Genomic DNA, 22,687 nt, shown 5'->3' with positions numbered 1-22,687 from the left:
AAGTTAATGGACTGAATTTCCCAATCAAAAGACATAGAATGGCAGAATGGATTACGACCCAGCAATACCACTGCTAGGTATCTACTCAAGGGACTTAAGGGCAAAGACACAGACGGACATTTGCACACCAGTGTTTATAGCAGCATTATCTACAATTGCAAAGAGATGGAAACAGCCAAAATGTTCATCAACAGACGAGTGGCTAAACAAACTGTGGCGTATACCTACGATGGAATATTATGCAGCTTTAAGACAGACTAAACTTATGAAGCATGTAATAACATGGATGGACCTAGAGAACATTATGCTGAGTGAGTCTAGTCCAAAACTAAAGGACAAATACTGTAAGGTCCCACTGATGTGAACCGACATTTGAGAATCAGCTTGGAATATATCATTGGTAACAGAGACCAGCAGGAGTTAGAAACAGGGTAAGATAATGGGTAATTGGAGCTGAAGGGATACAGACTGTGCCACAGGACTAGATACAAAAACTCAAAAATGGACAGCACAATAATACCTAAGTGTAATGTAACTAGGTTGGAACACTGAATGAAGCTGCACCTGAAATATGGTTTTTTGTTTGTTTGTTTGTGTGTTTGTATCTTTTGTTTTTGTTTTTTTTCTTTTTCCTTTATATATATATATTATTAGTATTATTATTTTAATTCTCTTCTCTATATTAACATTCTATATCTTTTTCTGCTGTTTTGCTAGTTCTTTTCCTAAATCGATGCAAATGTACAAGAAATGATGATCATACATCTATGTGATGATACTAAGAATTACTGAGTGCATTTGTAGAATGGAATGATTTCTAAATGTTGTGTTAATTTCTTTTCTTTTTTTTGATTAATAAAAAAATTAAAAAAAAAAAAAAAGATGCTGTGCTATAAGCTGGTATTTCCCTGGAACTTGGTACTTCTGTGACACTTAAGACTCAGAGCTGGAGTTCTGCAGCTTTGGAAGTCAGAATTGCTACATACAACAAATGCCAAAGTAACCAAAAAAAGAAGTCAGTCTTCAATTAGAGATAAAAATGAAGCTGATTTGGTCGGGACTAAAATAAATCAGAATATAGGTCAAAGGATGATAGTTCACGTATTTTAGAGTTTTACCTATTATATGAGTCCAAAGGCAGCGAAGTTTATTGTGTCTAGATCTTAAATCTTCTGTAACACACCATCTAAATCAACTTGCCTGGAGAGCTCATTCAAACAACTCAAACACATGGAGCCCAGAATGGGAATGAGGCCTGGTAATTCTGTATAGCTTTAATGTTAATACCCAGCTATATTCCAGATTATGGTGGGCTGATAATTTAAAAGTATTGGTACAGTCCCCTAAGGGACTGGAGAAAAAAATATGGAGCTACCATACTTTTTCACTTGGGAAACTCCCAGTACGCTTGTAAACATTAGGGACTCCTAAGAAAATAGGCCAAGCCCTTGATTTTAAATTTGTTCTTATGAAACTTATTTCTGTGGCAGAGAAGCTAAGACTACCTACAATTATGTCTAAGAGTTGCTTTTGGGAAACTCTTTTGTTGGTTAAAGGCAGCCTTTCTCTCTCTAAGCCCAATTCAGCAGGGAAAATCATTATCCTGCCTCCTACGTGGGACATGATATTCAGGGGTGAAAGACTTTCTGATAAAAGTGGGACATGACTCCCAGGGATGAGCCTGGCCCTGGCACAGTGGAACTGACAACACCTTCTGGACCAAAAAGGGGCAAAGAAATGTAGCAAAATAAGCTATCAGTGGCTAGCAGAGTTCAAATGGAGTCGGAGGTTATTCTGAAGGCTATTCTTATGCAAGCTTATGTTAGATATTGCTAACTGCCACAGTTTGCCAAATCCCAACCAACATCATTCCTGTTAACCCTAAGGAATACCAGGGCTCCGAGATTCTACAAAAGTTTCACACACTAAGTTCACTTTTCAGAAACCTAAAACCTTCAGACGGTTCCTAGGTACTTCTGTGACACCTAAGACTCAGAGCTGGAGTTCTGTAGATTTGGAAGTCAGAATTGCTACATACAACAAATGTCAAAGTAACCAAAAAACTAGTTTTTTGACTACTTTTTTTTTTTCACTTTCAATACTTTATTTGAAAATTTTCTTAACTAAATATTCATATAAAGACTTTGTATATAATAATTTGTAGCAGCTTTATTTTTAATAGCCCAAACTGGAAAAACAGACAAGTGGATAAATTTTGGCAGATCCATACAATAGAATACATTAGCAATAAAGACAATGAGCTATTCAAATTCACAACTTGTTAGTGAAAGGCAGCAGACAACATAAACACTTTATGGTTTTCCTTATATAAAATGCTGGAAAAGGCAAATTTAACTTTATTCAAAATAAATCAATGGTTACCTAGGGATGAAGCATCAAGAAGGGCAGAAAGGGATTACAAGAGGGCACGAGGTAATTTTGGAGATGATACATATGTTCATTACAGTGTATAGGGTAATAGTTTCATAGGTGAACACATGAATCAACAACACTTAGCTAACTGTACACTTTAGAATGTGCAGTTTATTGCATGTTGTCCTCAATAAAGCTTTAACAAAATGATTCCACACAAAATACTTTCTTTTAGAAAACCAGTTCAGGTAACTATATAGTAACTCCACCATTCCACTCCTCATGCCTTGGGAAAGTTACCTTTTCCTCAGTGGCAGGAAAAAACTGGCAGGCAAAAAGGCCATTTCCCCGAGTCACCAGGAACTCTGGCTAGCTATAAAAGTGACATTCCTGGTCTATATGATCTCTTCTGTCAGGGAGAGGAGAAATTTCTTTCTCACAGGGTTCCTATCAGTGCAGCAAAGACATGAGGTAAACACCCCAGGAAAGTGACAGGAATCCAAGAAACCTTTATATTCTTGGTTCTGCCAGGGATCCTGAGAATCTCTGTACACCCTCACCCTGTACAGCCATCACAACTAGAGTATTTGTGGATGTGCTTTAGAATGGGCATATCCTCTCTATTCACACCTATTATTTCTGTACCAATTTAGGTTCCTTCCTGGACACTCGGAGTCTGACAATCACCAATTACATACCAGATTCTAGCCATCAGGGCACATGGCACCTTGGCAGATCCCAAAAACAGCTACCTCAGTACCATGACAAATGGAACATCCTTTTGAAACAAAAAACCCAAATAATGCTGCTTTCCAACAAAACTAAAGGTATTCACAACTGACTCTTCCTCAAAGTGCTATCTGGGACTTCAAGTAACTTTGGAATCCAGACAAGATTAGGTCCACAAAGCCCTCCATTCTTGCCTAAGAAGATTTTGTGAGAAACAGAAATTAACACCAAAACTGGACTGAGAACTCTTTCTCTATCAACCTGCTCTCCCATCTGAGGTTCACAATGCTGGAAAACCTCTTCAGTTGGTCAGAGCATTATTCTGTACTCAAATTAAAGAATCCCCAATACTAAAAGGGACTTGAACAACAAATAAGTCCAACAGAACACAAACCAGAGCAATATGAGGCAAGAAGTTTCCAGACAGGGTGATTGGAAGCTGGAAATAGTCATTGTAAGCATCACTTGAGGCCAACAATGTCCATGAAGAAAGTAAGCCTCTGCAAAGCACCACCAGAACACAGTTCAGATCCTCTTGGCCAAAAATGAGTCATGTCCACACTCACAGCAATCAGAGGATAGGAAATGAAAATCACTATCAAACTCAAGTTTCTCAAGATTCCCTCCAGGCATTGGTGAGAGAATGTACAGAGTTCTGCCTTCCTGAGGATGCTGGGGTGAGTAATGTCACAATAACTGGTAAAGTTGAAATGGGTTCACCCACAGGTACTGGCAGTGACACTCCTAGCAAGGAGCCTGAGCAAGTTAGAGAAAGTGCTACTTATTTACTGAAAGTACACCATACCTGACACTTATTAGATATCTCCCCAGTGTGGATTGCTGATACATGAGGTTCAGTATCAGACTGATGGTTCCCTCTCAAAGGCCAGCCACAGAACTTCTGTGTGTTCCCTGTTGTGTTGATCAAGAAGATAAAGCACTTCTAATCCTAGCACTTCTAATGCCTTCTTACAGCATGAATTTTCTGGTGCCGAACAAGGTGGGAGTTTAAGCTGAAGGCTTTTCCACATTCACTGCACTCATATGGCCTTTCTCCAGTGCGTACTTTTTTGTGCCGAACAAGATGAGAGCTTCTGATAAAGTCTTTCCCACATTCACTGCACACATAAGGCCTTTCACCAGTGTGAACCCTCTGGTGTGCCATAAGATCAGAGCTTTGGCTAAAGAATTTCCCACATTCAACACACTCATAATGCTTTGCCTCAGAGTGAATCCTTTGATGTTTAATAAGACTGTATTTGTGGCTAAATGATTTCCCACATTCACTGTGTGTATAAGGATTTTCTTCAGTATGAATACTCTCATGCTGAACAAGTGTAGATTTGTGTCTGAAGACTTTCCCACATTCACTGCACTTGTAAGGCCTTGCTCCAGTGTGAACTCTCTGGTGTACAATTAGGTTGGAGTGATGGCTAAAATATTTCCCACATTCACCACACTTATAAGGCATTTCTCCAGTGTGGATTCTCTTGTGCTGGACAAGGTTGTCTTTGCGGCTGAAGGCTTTCCCACATTCACCACATTCATAAGGTCTTTCTCCAGTGTGAATTCTCTGGTGCTGAATAAGTGTGTCTTTGCGACTGAAAGCTTTGCCACATTCACTGCACTTGTAATGCATTTGTCCTGTTTGAAAGGCCTTCCCAATCTTGGTGGTCCTGGGTATCTTCCTCTCGCTTGTGGTTGGGCTCTGGCTGGAGACTCCCTGAGCTGGCAAAGAAGTTCTATTCCACGTCATATGTGGTGTTTTCCTGATGTGAGAGTTCTTCACAAACTCTGCAGTTCTTCAAAACGAGGCCTTGTCTTCCTTCCTTCTTAAGGATTTCTCTACATTATACTGCTTCTGGTGGTGGTGAAGGATTGCCCTGAACAGGAACTTTTTTCTACATGCCCCACACATATAAAGTTTCAGTACATGGTATACACCCTGGTGTTCAGCCAGGTACAAAATATGTTTTAAGATGGGGCTACATATGTCACGAGGGTGGACTGTCTGGGTGGATGAACTTTCCTTGGTAGTACTAATCTGTGATACGTCTTCTACAGAAGATGCCTCTTCATCCTCTCCATGCCAACCACCTGGGTAGTGAGAGGCCAGGCAGGTTGGAATCCACCGGGCTGATTGAAAGACTCCTGAAAATCTGGCTGGTTCTGCCTGGGGACAGTGCGGGGCAGCCGGGCCACGGCGGGGTCACCACAAGCGCGGGCGCCGCCCCCACCAAGCCTCTGACCCGCCTCCGTGTAGTGGGAACACAGCCTCCTCCCGCGTCTTCCCGGTTCCCCTACATCAGGTCCAATGCAGCGTTCCGAGCCTCCGCTAGGTGCATCCAACCAAGAGCAGACAAAATGTCCGCGGCGAGGAAGACCTGACTACTTTTTTTTTTATGACTACTTTTAAATTATCAGCCCACCATAATCTGGGATATAGCTGGGTATTAACATTAAAGTTATACAGAATTACCAGGCCTCATTCCCATTCTGGGCTCCATGTGTTTGAGTTGTTTGAATGAGCTCTCCAGGCAAGTTGATTTAGATGGTGTGTTACAGAAGATTTAAGATCTAGACGCAATAAACTTCTCTGCCTTTGGACTCATATAATAGGTAAAACTCTAAAATACGTGAACTATCATCCTTTGACCTATATTCTGATTTATCTTAGTCCCGACCAAATCAGCTTCATTTTTATCTCTAATTGAAGTCCTGAAACCTAGAGGGTACCAGTCTTTCCACAAACATTACCCAGTTCTATCCCCCTACCCCATATTGTTAACACCCCTGTTTAACATGAAAATTTTAGAATGGGCATAGCCCAAATATTCCTAAACACTGAGAAAAGGATCAAAGGACAAGGAGGAGGTATAAGAGAAGTTAGGATATAACAAATGAGTTTGACTACTGAATCATACTGATATTTCTTTTTAGTGCTCAGTGTCTTGGAGCAGCTACAAGGAAAAACCTGAAATTATGGAACTGTAACCCACATCAAACCTTGATATCTGTTTTATAACTATTTGTTAAAATGTAGTTTAAAATTTATTATTGCATTTTTGGGTGGGCCACAGTAGCTCAGCAGGCAGAGTTCTTGCCTGCCATTCCAGAGACCCAGGTTTTATTCCCAGTGCCTGCCCATGCAAAAAAAAAAATTACTGCTTTCTTTGTATATACGTTATATCTCACCAAGGAAAAATGTTTAAAAAATTGGTATATCCATACAATGGAATATTATTCAGACATAAAAAGGAATGAAGTCCTGATACATGCTACAACATGGATAAACCTTGAAAACATTATGCCAAATAAAATAAGCCAGCCATAAAAGGACAAATAATGTATGATTCTACCTATATGAAATATCTATTATAAGTTAATCAGAGAGATAGAAAGAAGATTAGACGTTACCAGAGAATAGGGAAGGGAGAATTGAGAGTTACTGCTTAGTGGGTCAAAAGTTTCTGTTTTGGGCAATGAAAATTTGTTTTAATAATGGAAGATGGTGATGGTAGCACAACATTGTAAAAATAATATCACTGAATTGTACAGATATAAATGGTTAAAATAGCACATTTTATGTTACACATTACCACAATAAAAAACTTTTACTTTTAAAAAATAAAAAGACAGAGACCAAATAAACAAAAACCAAAACCAACAACCAATAATTGGCCCTAGGAACCAAAGCAAGTAAGTATAAGCCTACACTCTCACTTTGCTCAACAAGCATCACTAATTTGCTGATAGTCCGGATAAAGACAGAGCAATGAGTTAAACTAAACAACTCATTAGATTCACAGAGGTGTCCCCAAAATCATATTTACTTGCTATCTGATCAGTAATTGATAATACTCTTAAGTACTGCGTTATTTCCCATTCAGTCTCAATCCTGAAAATACTACACACAAAATGAACATAACCCTCTTCTCCAGCACTATTTCTTGCAGGTGGACACACCCGAAAGCTGGAAAGAAGACTGGTGGGTGGGGGTGGAGTATTGGTAGGCATAGAGGAAAGGGCACAAACTTTGGCATCAGATGACAGGCATGCTATTCCTGGAGGAGTCACAATCAGCTTAAATAAAACTCCAGCTAAGGGTAGAGAGAGCACAAGCTAAAAGCTATCACCCAGCCTTCCCTCAATGGAGAGAGTAGTGCCCAAAGTGGACAAGGTAACGTCTGCAGAAACATTCAGCAGCTTTAGCAAACAGGGCTGATGTTACCTCCTGGCTGCCAGCACTATGAGACGTGGATATCTTCAATAAATATATATATACTTTTTAACATGGGCAGGCAATGGGAATCGAACCCGGGTCTCCAATAAATATTTCTTGATTAGATTTTTGAACATTTAAAACTTTGAACTTAAAAGTTATTGAATCAACTGATAATTTTTTAATCATTTGCTCATTTATTCATAAATATGCTGTCAAATTCAATTTTTACACACTATAGTGTTTATTCCATTTTCTGTCCTCAGTATTTTTAAATAATTTATTTTTATGGAGAAATTGAATATTTTCTGATTGATAATTGCTTTGAAGAACTAAGAGCAAAGTGCTAGATCACTTTACCAGGTGCTGCAGGGGATGCAAAAGGTAAGGATATCAGATAAGGATCTGCTTCAAAATACTCTCAGGGAGAACTTTATGAACTAAGATTGGCTGTGAGCTGATAATTGTTGAAGATGGTGATGGGGTACTTGGAGGTTCATTATGCTATTTTTTCTGTATGTTTGAAATTATAATTAAATCATAACATAAAGTTAAGAAAGAAGGATTTAAAAAATATAAATTAGATATGTTACCCATTCTCAAGGACCTTACTGCCTGATAGGAAGTGGTCATGTACACATATAACCATAAGAAAAGCAGAAGGCAAGTGCTCCAGGAGCAGAGAGGTGGGACATGGCATCAGAAAAAGCAAATGGGCTAAGGAGAGCAAAAACTTGAGCTGGGACTTGGGTACAGATGGGGGGAAAAGAAGAGTGTACAAGGAAAAATGATAAAAAGGTCTATTGATTCTAAAGTTTTCAAAGGACCTCCAACTTGTCAACCTCTGAATTTTCAGAACTAAAACACCATATTCTCAATTCTGGGGATTTTTAAGAAAACAAACACACTCAAACTCTTCCCTTTGAAGCAAAAAAAAAAAAAAAAAAATGTTTGAAAATTTTGACTGTCTCCTAGTGCAAAGGAAAACCAATCTGGATGCTGAAGAATAATGCCTCAGTGCCTGGCTCAGTGCTGGCATATAACAGACACCCAGAAAATAGAATTTGAATGAATGGATGTCTGAATCCTGGCTACATGCATGGGCACAGGTATTTGTGTAAAGAGAGATCTTGGAGCATCAGGGAATAACAACTCACTATTTATAACCTGCAGCACATACTTTATCTTATTTGATTCTCACAAGGACATAGCAAGAATCCATTCTGCCTCTGCTCCAGATTCAGTCTCCTCAAATCCTTTGCTTCTATAACATCCTGTACACACTGCTCTTATAGCACAATTACACTACGTTGTGTCTCTTTCCCTGCCTTTCTTTTCCATATGAGATTAGGAACTCCCCAAGGCCTCCGATTCCTCAAAGATGAGCACAAAAACTACTTAGAGCAGATATTTTCTAAAGAGTGGAGAAATGATTGATTCATTTCAGATGAAGAAACAGGTTTCCACCACATTCATGACCCTTCCAAAGGTGGTGAGTACTAGCAGATAAAAGCCTCAAAGACCTACTTGAAGGGAGAATTAAAATTGGTGCCTCTATTAATTTCAGCGACCAACTACTAAAGTGCTCAAAGTCTGTTTTCTTAAAGAGGTTAAAGAATCCTTTTTTTCCCTTTTATTTAATCAATTCTTTTGCATAATCACAGCTAGAACAAATGTATACCTCATCCCAGAACTTTCAGAAGTGTACAGATTCCAGAGCAAAAATCAGAACAGATTGGGATGGAAAAGGAGCATCCAGCAATAGCACAGGATCTGGAATACAGACACATCAATGAGGTGTAATAAAAAACACTAAATTTGCAGGCAGTCAGACCAGGTTCTAAATTCTGCCCACTGTGACCTTAGACAAATCACTTTATCTCTTTGGGTTTCAGTTTTCTCAGCTCAAGATAAGAATAATATATACCTTATGGAGTAGTTGTGAGAATGAGAGATAACTCTTTACATAAAGTGGACTATTTCTATCTTTACACTCAGCTTCAACCCTGAGGGAATTGGTGAGTAGATAGGGAAATAGCAGGGTCTCCAATGGGGAGTGAACACCCCTACCTTCTCTAGTTTCTATCAGAACCTCCAAAGAAGTAGGCAAGCCCCAGTGAAGCTTTCACTGAGGACAGTGATTGTTGACTTCTCATCATGGATAGACAGTGGATGGTGAAAACATGATAAAACCCACAAATGTACCCTTTGCCATTTCAACAAGCTTCCAAATATTTAGCTGGCAATAACGCAAATGAGTTGCCTAAGGTCACAAAGCCAGTAAATGATCGACCTGGGACTCAAAGCCATATCTTCTCTCTCCACATCCTTCACACTTTCAACTATACCAGATGTCCAATACTTTAGGCTGAGTTCATCCTCTGCCTCTGGAGGAGACAGTAGGGAGGGCAGGCAAAATAAGGTTCAAGAACAGTTGTCTACAGGAATGTGGCTAAGGGACTGCTATATGGAAGATCTCTCACCTGTCATTTCGGCTGATGGCTGCCACCATGAGTGCTGTCCAGCCAAGTCTGTGCCTTGCATTGACATCTGCACCTTCCGATAATAGCCTAAAGAGACAAAGAAATATTTGTGTGGTTTACCATAGACAGAAGAGTGGAATGAAATAGTCAATAAACAGGATGGCTGAATGACTCTGGAAGTAGTTAGAGGACTATGAGAACTAAATTCTCCATCCCAGCAAATATGGCCACTCTCCCCTGAAGGAAGGCATCCCCCCATATCTCTTCTTCCCATAAATGAGTTTGCTCCCTGCTGTTGTCTTCCCAGCCTTCTGAGGACAGAAGGCCTTCTCTACCTAATATACCGACACTCACTACTTCCTTGTTCTAGAATGCTCTCTCTCCCTGCCTCTTTGCCTATTTCATGCTATGGGATACCATCCTGGTTTGTGGACATTCCCAAGAAGCTTTCTTGACTCATCCCATCACACAGGTCTCTCCCTTCCTTAGAATTTCCTAGTGCTTAGCACATTTCATGCGTAATGACACTTCTTATCTAGGTAAACCCCATTTACAAAAGGATCACATTCCCCAAGTTTATCTATTTGTTGGCTGTTTGGAAATTGGAAAGCCTTTAATCCAAGGAAAGAATATTAAAAATGCTAGATTAGGTTCCTAGGAGAGTCCCTATGGCCTATTTAAATCTATATGCCAGGGCCTAGTGTGTATGTATATGCTTAGCATATATGCAATAGGAGCTCAATAATTGTTATTTGTTGAATAAATAGACAAATACAAGGCTTAAAGAACAGCACTAAAAGCCTGAATTCTAGGTCCTAGGAACAAAGAAGCTTTATGAGGTAGGGATGGATAGAGGGAAGGGAACAAACAGTACCAAGAAACACTGAGCACCTATACAAGCAGGAACTGCCCTACATACTTTACATATATGTTATCATTTACTCTTCACACAACTTTAAGAAGCTGATATTAATCTCTTCCTTCCATGGATGAGATAAGAGGCTCAGTGAGGTAAAATGACTTTCTTAGGGTGACACAGCTAATTAAGGGGCAGTACAGTGACAAAAACCCTGGTTGTTATCCTGAATCCTTTCTCTAAATCGAACCTGGCTCCATGTAACATGAAAGACAAAATACTAAATTTGTTTCAGCAAATCAGTATCATATGTGCTTGATTCTATAAAGGCAGAGGACCTATCCTAGAGAAACATTCAATGTAGTTGTGGAGAAAGGACTCAGACAAGGAATAATTAGAGGACAACAGGACAGTTTTCTACCGTAACTGCTGCAGGAGGCCAAAGAGGGAGGAGATCAAAAATTGGGAAAGTGATTCATCAAAAGGCTAGATCTGTTTGGGGCACTGCTGGGTTACTCTTCACGACTGGGAGGCTGTCTACTCGTCAGGTGGTTCTAGCAGAAAGGGTGCTTGGCAGACAACCCAGAGACTTGGGTTTGAGTCCTAGTGCCATTCTTGTGCCACAATTCATAGCAAATGCTCCCCTGAACCAAGCCAAATGAAATCTCTGTGCAGCTGAAGTAAACAATAACTAGGAGTTGGAGAATGGTGTTACATGGCATGTACTTATTCATTCATTCAGCCATAACATCTAAATGCTTTTTACTATGCTGATGTAGTGAACAAGATGTTAAAGGGGAAGACAGACTACCAAATACATAACTACACATGTGATGAGTGCTAAAATGGGGACCACAGGTTAAAGGGCACAACAAGGAATCTAACACAGTCTTAGGGAGCTGGGAAGGCCGTTCTAAGGAGGTGATGATTAAGGAGAGTTCATCAGAGAAAAGGGGAGGAGGTGTTTCAAGCAGAGGTAAAGCCTCTTTCTTTACCCAGAGGGGAAGCAAGCATGGTACATAAGCAGCTCTCAAAGTTTAGTGTGAATGGGGTACAAAATGTGAGGGGAGAGTATCGAGACAGGTGGTTAGGAAATCTTCATCTCTTACCTCTAGTTCAGGAGATTTCTTTCGGTAAAAGTCTTGGGTCTTTTACATATGCATTATTAAACTTCTTTCATGCAGAAACACTTTTCCATGGCCAAGAATGTTAAAGATGCTAAGAATTCTGGGGGTGAACTTTCTGTGACACAAAAATCTCTTTTTGTACAAAACCTTCTTCCTAATTTAAAAATCTCCTTCCTGGCGATTCTAACTGTAATTTTGATTTAAAGACCTCATTTCTCTGGCCCTCAGTCCAGAAGGGCTAGAAAATCAGGGGACCCAAAAATTAGGGTGTGCTGAAGCAAACCAAAGAGATTTCTGAGAGAAAAGATTGAACCATGCCCTGAAGAACTAAATGGTTCTTCAAGAAGAGGGAGGAAGCACACACCAGTCAAGGCAAAATGAACAGCATAAGATTCAGAAGCAAGGAAGGAACTGCAAGGTATATTCAGTGCTCACCAACTAGATCTATCTGGGTGACAGTTCGGAGCAGAGAAACATACAGCTATCAAGGTATGCAGGGCCCACACAGGGCCTCAAATGCCTGGCTAAAAGGCCAAGGCAGTGGGAATGAGCCTTTTTGGGCCAATGATTCCTTTGAGAATATGATCAAAGTTGAAGACACTCTCCATAAAAGGGTATAAAAGTGCATACACACTTAAAAAAATTTATTTAATATATAACGTCTAGGGGTTCACATGGCCCCATGAAATCAACAATGGACCCTATGTTAAAAACTCTCCGTAAGAGCTGGCAAATGCCTGGAAAGCGTACAACTGCCCTGCACTCCTGCACCCAAGGCAGACAGCATGAAATCTTGCACAGCAGCTCTTTTTCTTGTGAAGCCTTTGAAAGAGCCCCAGAATCTTCCTTAATATAGGTTCCAATAAACCTATAGGTACCATCAATAACCTGAAGATAGCATCGGAGAAGAAGTCTATTTGCCACTCAGACTTTTATTACAGATAGCAAGATTTGAGGGTAAAATAAATGATAAAATTAACCTAACAGCTTAAGCGGGATGATTTTGAAAGGAGAGGGAGTGTAAAGTGGGAGCAAGGAGACCAGCAAGGAAGCTGCTATAATGTAGATCAGGGGAGGTGAACTAGGACAGGGAACTGAGACAGAAGGAATGACTATGAGAAACTCAGTGGACCAAGGATCCCTCAAGTCTTCAGTGGGTCAATGACCCAAGTTTCCTTGCATGGGTTCTGGGAATTCTGAAAGCAGCTTTACTCTGATAGAAGGACTACCCCTCTCCCTGCCCTTTGAGGGCACTACAGTGTAGTACAACGAAAAGAGAAGGGACAGTAAAAGGCTTCGGAGAAAGTTAGACCTGGATATAAACTCTGGACTATCTAGAAAACCCTGAGCAAATCAATTCTCAGCCTCTCATTCTTCTCCTCTATGTAAGAGGGATAATCATTTCTAATTTGCAGGGAGATCCCAGCCCAGCGCCTGGCATATGACAGGTATTCAATTCAGAGTGTCACCCTATCCCACTTTATTCACTATGGGGGAATAAAGTGTTTTGGTATCAAGCTGTTAGTGGCGAGATGGTCACTCTCCAGGGATTTTAAAACATACAGGATGACCTGGATAATCCATCCGGGCTGACTCTAGGCATCCCTTTGTTCATTTAGCCAACAAACATGTACACATCTATCCTGTGCTAGGCCATGCTGGCTACCAAGAAGGAGACAGATGGAGGTCCTTGCTTTCCAGGATGTAGGAAGGTTTTTTTTTTTTTAATTTTTCAAAAATAGTTATATTCACATACCATATAATCCATCCTAAGAGTACAATCAATGCTCTTGGTATAATCACATAGTTATGCATTCACCACCACTAATAACATGAGAATATTCTCATTTCTTCTGAAAAAAAATTCCATACCCCTTATATCCCCCTATTATTGACATTTAGCTTTGGCATAGTGTTTTTGTGAAAGAATTAAAGAATTAATAAAAGGATATTCAATGTTACTGTTAACTATAGACTTAACTTTCCATTAATTGTATTTTATCCCAAATACCACCCTATTACTAACACCCTGTAATAGCGACATACATGTGTCCTAGTTCATATAAGAACTTTCTTATATCTGTATAATTAACTGCCCTCATTTGTCCACTCTAGGTTTCACTAAGTTATACAGTCCTAGTTTTTATCCTCTACCTTTCCTTCTGGTGACACACACAACGCTAGCCTTCCTTTCAACCATATTCACACTCACCTTTGTTAATTACACTAACAACTTACAGTATCATTCTACCATCATGCAGTGTTGTGTTACCCATTTCTGAACACTTAATCAACTTTATTAAATATTCTGTATTCCTTAAGCATCAGTTGTGTCCTCTATCTCCTGATAACCTATGTTCACAAATTTAACTCTCTGAGTTTGCTCATTATAGTTAGTTCATACTATTGAGACCATACAGCATTTGTCCTTTTGTTTCCGGCTTATTTCACACAACATAATGTCCTCGAGATTCATTCACTTCATTGCGTGTATCACGACTTCACTCAGAAGGGTTTTCTTTTGAGATGACATTCTCAAAAGAATCTAAACTTGATATCGTCTCAATGAATAGAGTAGAAAAAGCTCAGGGCAGAGTGAAGAGACCCAGTTCTAGTCCCAGTTCTGCCACCTACCATTTCTAACACCATAGGGAAGGTGTGGCATCTCATTAAGTTTTATGTAGTTTCTTCATAGGTCCAGAGATCACAATCCCTGATAGCTTTACAGGGTATTTAGGTAGCTACATGGAAATATGAAGGAAAGGTTCTATGAATCTTTAGGGATATTTTTAGAGGGCAAATCCCTGCCCAGCTTTCTGACTAAGCATCATTCTTTGCAGCCTCTAGGGTTAGAGGTGTAACAGAAAAACAATAACCCTGGAATACAAAGGCCAGAGTCCAGATTCTGGCCCTACCAGTTAACTAGCTGTGAAACAGGTGATATCACTCCCTATAGTACAAGGGGGTTGTAAGGATTAAAGGGGATATCACAAAGTAGGACTCTACAAGGAGTGGTGACACCTGGTATGTCAAGGAAAGACTAGAACTAACTTAACACCACAAACAAAACCAATCATAAACAACTTTTCCTCTTTCAGAGCTGGTGGGCCCCTCCCCCACTTCCCTTCTGTGTGTAGAATAGCTTCCAAAGTTAGGATTTCACAAATCAGGTCTCCTCCATTTCATTTTGTTGCTTTGCAAGTGAAAGCTCAGCGGGCAGTCATTTCAAAGTCTCAGGCCAGCTGGGCGGGTGGCTGCCTGCTGAGAGTAGCTGAAAGAGCCTCTAAGGCCTTAGAAAGCCACCCTTGCTTTCCCCTGTGATTTTCACCAACAGACAAAATGCAGCAAGTGAATTAATCTCTTTTAAAAAGAGCAATGCTTGTGACAGAGCATGGTGTCTCTGAAAAGGTTAGGATTCCATCATCCCTGAGATGATGAGTAGAATGCTTAATGCATGCTGCCACTCAGGACAGAGCAGCTGTGTCCGGAGGCTGGGGAAAGGCGGTACACAAGGCAGGCCTGGCAGGGCTCACTCAGACCCTGTGGATGGCCCTTTACTAATGAACCAGGTAACTAGGTCTCCTGCTTGTCAGGGCAGTGGTGGGTGATACTAATTAGGTAAGTGGCCAAAGACAGAAGATAAAAGTCCAGAGTTGAAGCCCAGCTCTTACACAATTTTCAAGCAGGAGTGTGTAGTAGGAGAAGAAGCCAAAAAAAACCCAATTCAAATCTAAGCTCTGCTACTCTTCCTCTCTGTGCCTGCTTCCCTATCTGTTAAAATGGAGAGGATCTCAGTAGCTCGAGTATGCATATTACATAGTGGATGCAAGGAAGAGAGAATGAGATTGAATATATAAACATACTATAAGTCCCTGTATTTATACAAGAGCCTATGAAATTATTGTCACTATCATTTGCTAGTTAGTGCTTACCCATTTTAAAGAAGAAATATTGAGTAAAGTAGGATGATATATGAAAAGTGTGTGCAGAATTTGGAACACAATAAGCTCTTAAAATTACCTGTTGATAGAAAAGTGAAAGAACAGTCTAAACTGCCCAGGCAAAGACAGTAGTAGGATAAGGGTTCCTTCCAGAGACAAAGATTACCACAGGACAGCAATAAGCCAAAGGGAAAAACAAAGCCTCTTCTCAACCCTCAGGGATCCAGAAGAGTTCAGAAGGCTAGAGACCAAACAGGTGAAAGTGTTTACCTTGATAACTGGGGAAGGGAGGATGAGGGAGTCAAAGTTCCACCTTTTCCTGTAACCACTTCTGTATAGTTTGAAGGTTTTTTTAAAACAATGAGCATATATTACTTTTTTTTAAATACAACTATCTAAAGGGGGAGAAGATCCTATACTTTCTTCTCACAAGAAACCTTCGCTAAAACAACCTTGATGCTGTCACATTCTCCTGTACTCACCTGTACAGTATATCAATACAGTTACACTATTTGCTTGTCCAACTCCCCCAATAGCTAGTACTTTTCTCTAGAAATGAAAAGGTGTCTTCAGCTCTTTAGTCCTGGTGCCTGGCATAGCAGCTGGCACACAGCAAGATTCTGGGACTGAACAAATGAACGTATACATCATTTACATACATGAGTCTCTCTAAACGCCAATACTTCTGTCTTAGGTAGGTTCTCTGTTTCATACCTGAGCACCTGTCTTTTTCAAGTAACTTAGGCTCCTTCCTACATGTGGGCAGATATGGGTGTGGCTCCTTAGTTTTAGAGCTGAGGACACTGGAGATACAGTTGGAGGTTGGAGGTCATGGATTCCAGGCATGGCTCTATCACAAACCAGCTATGTGACCCTGGATAAACCTCCCTATTGGGAATCTCACTTTTCACTGCAGTAAAAAGAAGGGAATCGAATTAAGTGATTTCTAAAATCCCTGCCAGTTCTAAAATCTTATGATTCTAAATTTATGTATCTTTAAAGTGAAAACGGAAAAGTGGATTCCTAGCAGATGTGGGCACTCAACAAGACTTCCCAAAAAGGACACCTCCTTGGGCTTGCAGTTTGTAAGAGGGACGGGACGCGACGGAGAGAGTCCCAGACAGGGACACAGGGACAGCTTGGAGTTGTTCTGGTTAACCAGCTCTCCCACTCAGTGGAGGGAGGTGCCACTCAATTTTTCTTCCACCTTTTCTATGACCAATCAATACAAAGCGGCCACTGAACTACAATCATGCATTGTTCCAACAGATTTCCGGATCCTCTACATGAACAGGCCCTCAGCTGCAGCTGGGGAGGGGGCTGGCGGGTGGGGAGCCCTGACCCACCTGCATCAGGGGTCTGGAAGCAGTGAGCCATGCAGACCCAATCATGATTGCTATCTGGGCAATGGGGCCCTGGCTGGAGCCTCACAGAAGGCCCTGTTTACAGTAATAACACCACCAGGCTGGGCTGTCTGCAAGGTGCCTGGGGCTAGAATCCACAGGCAGCCTCCATCTGTGCCTTATCTACCCAGCCTGCCTCCACAAGGGGATAGAGGTGGTGTGCGTGTGGGAGGGGAATTTGAAAGGACAGGGTGAGGGTGGGGGAGAAGGAAGAAAGGCTGTTCTCAGAAGGGCCAGCAGGCTTCAGGCAGAGTCCTAGTGCTCTAACTCCACATACAAGGCTACTCTGGCATCTTGAACTGGAGCACCCTCCTTTAAGGCCCAGCTCAGGGCCCTTCCTCTAGGAAGCTCTTCAGGAGCTCTCAATCCCAGTGAGACAGCCCATCCCAGCATGCTGTCATGCCCGGTTACTTTGAAGTTTTGGAAGGAGTGGACAGTGAAGGAAGTGAGGGACTGGCATTTGTCCCTACAACACCTACAACGAATGTTGTATACTGTGCAATGTGTCTGCAGGCTTCATAATGGTTTATTTCCTATTACACCAAATATAAAAATTCCTGGAATTAAATAATTATCTGCAAAGATTGGCCCAATCCTTTCTTTTAATACACACAGATACGGAGACTCAGAAAACATCACCCATGGAATAGACTGACCTGGATATGAGCCTGCATCTGTCTCTTTCAGGCTGTGTGACCCTGTGTAGGACAAGTTAACCTCTCTGAGCCTCAGTTATATTATTAGCCCACCAGATCTATCTAATAGGAATGGAGAGCCAACCAAAGGAGTTAGGAAAGCACATAGCATTTCCAAATGTTGGTTGCTGTTATTACAATTGTTCTATTTGTTCAAGAGTACACAGAGAAGTTGTATCAGAACCTCAATGAATACTTCTGGATGAAACAGAATGAAGTCCAATGCTGGTGCCACCATTTTTTTCCCCATTTCTCTTATAGTTTCTAGCAGGGAACTTGGCATACATTAAGGTGCACAAATTATTATTTCTTTTAAGTTTTTTATTTCAAAATAGTTTCAGTTTACAGAGCAGTTACAAAAACAGTATAAAAACACCTTTGCTCAGAGTCTCTACATTTTGTCTCATTTGTTTTATCACTCCTTTTCTCAGTATTTTTTCTGAACCATGTGAGAATTAGTTTCAGACACGTCCTTTTCCTCTAAATATTATTTTCGCATGTTTCTTAGTACAATGACATTCTCTTATTTAGCCACTAAATTATCAAAGTTAAGACATTCAACATTGATACAATGTTTTTATTTAACAGACAGCCCATATTCAAATTTCTACAATTATCCCAATAATAGCCTTTATAGCAATTTTCGCCACAGTGATCCAGAAGGCAAGTCAGGACCAGCGTCAGGATCAAGCATGTGTGTTTTCAGTTATTCCTTTCATGAGAAGAATTCCTCAGCCTTTCTTTGATTTTCATATTGACATTCTGAAGAGTAAAGCTTCAATTTGGATAGCAATATTTTAAGGTATTATTCATAATTATTCCTATTATTCATCCATTTGTTTCACATATCTTTCTGAGAAACGGTTATTACAGGACTCTGAGCAGGGTGCTGAGGGTACTTTGATGAATTCTGCAGTATCCTTGCCTTCATGGTGTTCACTAGACAGTTACACATCTGATTAACAGCTAAAATACAGGCAAAGACCTCGGGGGAAGATACCATGGGATTGTAGGTGAGAGCAAAAGAACAGGAATGAGTTCCTGGAGGCAGAGGTTGGTGCTGTGCCAGAAAGGTTGGGCAGAAGCACAGATTCTCCTAATGAATCGGAATCTTCTATAGAGGATCCCAACAGTGCACGCTGTGGCTAGTACTGAATAAAACACAAAAATCCAATGATATAAGGCCAAAAAGGAGAGAGGGTGGCCCAAGGCACCCTCATCTGGGGACCTCTGTGAGGGTTATAGGTTAGATCCTAGAGAGTCAGTAGATGCCTCTGTGGTCAAGTGAAAAGAAGGAAAGGCCTGGCCAGGGAGCTGAGATGCCAGAAAGGGCCATGGGCGCCACCTACTGGCATGACAGCAGGGCTCTAGGCTGTTATAAAGGACAGCCAGGCAGCTGGCTATTTGCCATGAAGTTTGTCACAGAAGTGAGATGCAGAAGTAGCTCATACTTCTCAAACAGGACTGGCACTTGAGCCAAACTGACAAGCTCCAGAACCCCAGGAGACTTTCAGTGAAGAATGGACTGGGCAAGGCAAACCACAATACTTGGCGCACTAGAAGAACGAAGGTTTGACCTTCATGCAATCAGATTCATCACTATAAAAAACTTAAGTAACATCTTCTCCACATCAGGCCTGTCCTGGGCACTGAGGGCCCCCAAACCAATCAGACATGGACTTTGCTCACAAAGAGCTCCCAGTCTGAACTGGGGATAAGAAAAAGGGCAAGTAGACTAATAGATACTCTAGGGGTTTAACTAATGCAAGTGCTCTAAAGATGTTTATAGAAGGTCAGGGAGTGCTAAGAGCCCGCTTCATATCTTCCAAAGCTCTTGAATGGTGGGGTAAAAAAGAACTCACATTTCTTGAGCAGCCTACTCCACATCAGGCCCTTGACATTAATGATCTGTGGCATTAAGATCCTATAATTAGAGAAGGAGCCTGAAGCCCACAGAAGGTAGGTAAGCCACTTGCTTAAGATTACATGCCAGTAAGTGGCAGTATTGAAATGGAAGCCTGTGCTGGTTTGAAGCTACTATATACCCCCAGAAAAGCCATGTCCTTTAACTCTCATTCAATACTGCTGGGTGGAATCTTTTTTATTGTTCCCATGGAGACACAATCTATCCAATTGTGGGTGTTAACTTTTGATTAGATGGTTTCCATGGAGATGTGTCTCCACCCATTCAAGGTGGGGTTTCTTACTGGAACCCTTTACGAGGGAACCAATTTGGAAAGAGCTACCAGTACCAACAGAGCCTACAAAGCCAGAGACCTTTGGAGCAGAAGGAAAATATCCCCAGAGAAGCCTTATGAAATGAGGAGAGAAAGCTAGGCATGTGTCCTCCCAGCTGAGAGAGAAACCCTGAACTTCACTAGCCTTTTATTGGAGTTAAGGTATCTTTCTCTAGATGCCTCAATTTGGACATTTTCATGGTTTTAGAACTGTAAACTTGCAACTTAATAAATTCCCTTTTTAAAAGCCTTTCCATTTCAGGTATATCACATTCCGGCACCTTGCAAAGTAGAACAGAGTCCATGCTCTCTATTGAGTCACACTGCCTTTCAGTGCATGCATCTCATCTCCAATTTCCCTTTTTTCCCCACAACATTTAGCATGGGGCCAACACACCATAGGTGTCTGATGGGACTAATCAGCTGATAGAACATGATTAAAGAAGGAAAAGCCTTATATGGAAAGGTAATTTATCTGAGGGATGGAGATATTATCTGCTGTGTCTGGCTTTCCAGAACCTTCTCCCTTGGGAAAGACATTTTTCTCCTACTCTCAGGCTCTCAGGCTGAGAAAGCCCCAATCCAACCCTTCTTCTTATGGTAGTCTCTATATTACCACCACCACTTTCACAGTCACATGGCAACACAATGTTTTAAAGTGGTCTTGCCTTTAGGTTAAAAATGAGCTTGACAAGTCCAATCAAAAGGTTATATACAGAAATACAGGCAACCCTGGTTCTCAGGAGACTGGGCTGACTGCAAACTTAAGAGAACCTATGAGTGCACTGCAGCTTCCAAGAAAGCTAATGCAAACTCAGGTCAATTAACAGAAGCATAAAATGTCTAACGAAGAGAATGAACATCCTGCTTCTCACAATAATGATCGCACGACACTAGAATTCAGAAGGGTCACCAAAACTTTGTGCACACTTCATAAGAAAATGACTAGGATGAGGAGCTGTCTTTAAGGCAGTTTAGGGAATCAAAACTTATTTAGCCTGGAGTTGTTTCCTCATATTTAAAAATCTGGAAGAGGAAAACGGAGCACATGGATTCTGTGTAGTCCTAGAAGATAGAGTTGGGAACAAAGGAAGTAGAGTCACAGCGGGAGCTGACATGTAATGATAGCCTATCACATGTAAGCGCTACGTTAGGTGCTTCCATACATAGTATTTCAAAATTCACTGCAATGAAAATATTACGAAATATCTTTGCTTACATTATTCCAACTGTTAAGAAAGTCTTTTCACTAAGTTTTTTGTATCCAAGCCCATCCTAAATGCCGCCTAGTTTATGAGTCTTAACTTTTCATATGAACTCATTACAATTCTCTTACCAGACTACATGTTTTTTGAAAGGCAAAGGTCATAATGATATAATTTTATGCTCCTCCTCAACGATTAATGAGGCATTTTGCTCATAATGGACCTTAAGAATGAATTAATGGCAAAGAAAATACACAAATAATCAATAAAACATATGAAAAGATGCTCAACATCATTAGTCTTTAGGGAAAAGCTAATCAAAACAACAACAGATACCATTTCATACCACTAGGATGGCTATAAAAAATAAAAAAGACAATAACAAGTATTGGCCAGGATGGAAAGAGACTGGAACCCTCAAAAATGGTGGGAATGCAAAACGGTGAAATGGCTTTGGAAAACAGTTTGGCAGTTCCTCAAAATCTTAAATAGTTGCCATATGACCCATCAATTCAACTTCTAGGTATATACCCCAGAAAAACAAAAACATACTTTCAGACAAAGACTTGTACATGCATGCTCCTAACAGCATTATTCATAATAGCCAAAAAGTGGAAACAACTAAAATGATCAACTGATGACTGAACAAACAAAATGTAGTTTACCCATACAATGGAATACTATTCAGCCACAAAAAGGATGAAATACTGACACACGCTACATCTGAACCTTGAAACCATACTAAAATAAAAGGAGCCAGACACAAAAGGCTGCATATTTTATGATCCCATTTACATGAAATGTCCAGAATAGACAAATGCATAGACAGGAAGTAGATTAGTGGTTGCTAGGACTTGAGGGGTAGGGGAAGTGGGGAATGACTGCTAGTATGTTAGGGGTTTCTTGTTGGAAAGAAATGTTCTGGAATTAGCTGTTATGGTTGCTAAATGTTCTGGAATTAGCTGTTATGGTTGCTAAAACCACTGAGCTGTACACTTTAAAAGAGTGAATTCTTACGTGAATTGCATCTTTAAAATAAAAAAAAAAGAAAGAAAGAATGAATGCATGCCTATTCAATCAGTGCACCCAAACTTCAGGAGGCAAGGAGTAGCTTTATGCCTAGAAGTATTCAACTGAGGGGTAGATATTGTCTAACAGAGAAGCTAAAGAGAGGATTTGAATATTGGAGAGGAAGTAAGGCCAGAAACAAAAGTTCCTTGGATCCCGAATGACCCATCCAGTGCTGTGACTAAGCCCCAAATCTGCCCAGTCTGGGAAGGATCCTGCACTCCCTGGCTGGACTCTGAGCCACTGGAAATTCCGAAGGCCTCCCCCAATTGTGTGTGCTTTGTATCCTTTCCCTGCTCATGGTCCATCTCCAAAGGCTGTTCAAACACACACACTGCCTGGGAGGCC

General features: G+C 40.7%; 2 protein-coding genes across 3 annotated transcripts in view; both read right to left on the bottom strand.

The window, feature by feature from the left end:
* The window catches only part of CLPB (ClpB family mitochondrial disaggregase), a 183,437-nt gene that overhangs the window by 143,631 nt on the left and 17,119 nt on the right, over positions 1–22,687 (bottom strand). For both annotated transcript variants that reach the window (XM_077113690.1, XM_077113691.1), the window contains exon 3: positions 9,808–9,894. In XM_077113690.1, coding sequence (XP_076969805.1) covers positions 9,808–9,894 — 87 coding nt within the window. The remainder of the gene's footprint in view (positions 1–9,807; positions 9,895–22,687) is intronic.
* Positions 1,264–9,801, bottom strand: LOC143644549 (uncharacterized). The gene has a single exon (XM_077113692.1). It carries the CDS (start codon positions 4,856–4,858, stop codon positions 4,061–4,063), a length of 798 nt encoding a protein of 265 aa, XP_076969807.1. The 5' UTR covers positions 4,859–9,801; the 3' UTR covers positions 1,264–4,060.

This window comes from Tamandua tetradactyla, chromosome 8 (assembly GCF_023851605.1).
Source record: "Tamandua tetradactyla isolate mTamTet1 chromosome 8, mTamTet1.pri, whole genome shotgun sequence".
NCBI lineage: Eukaryota > Metazoa > Chordata > Mammalia > Pilosa > Myrmecophagidae > Tamandua > Tamandua tetradactyla.
This window is presented reverse-complemented; position numbering and strand designations above follow the sequence as displayed.

What these genes read in the sequence shown, in the direction of transcription:
- LOC143644549 (XM_077113692.1), bottom strand. Translation starts at nt 4,858, where the DNA reads ATGACGTGGAATAGAACTTCTTTGCCAGCTCAGGGAGTCTCCAGCCAG.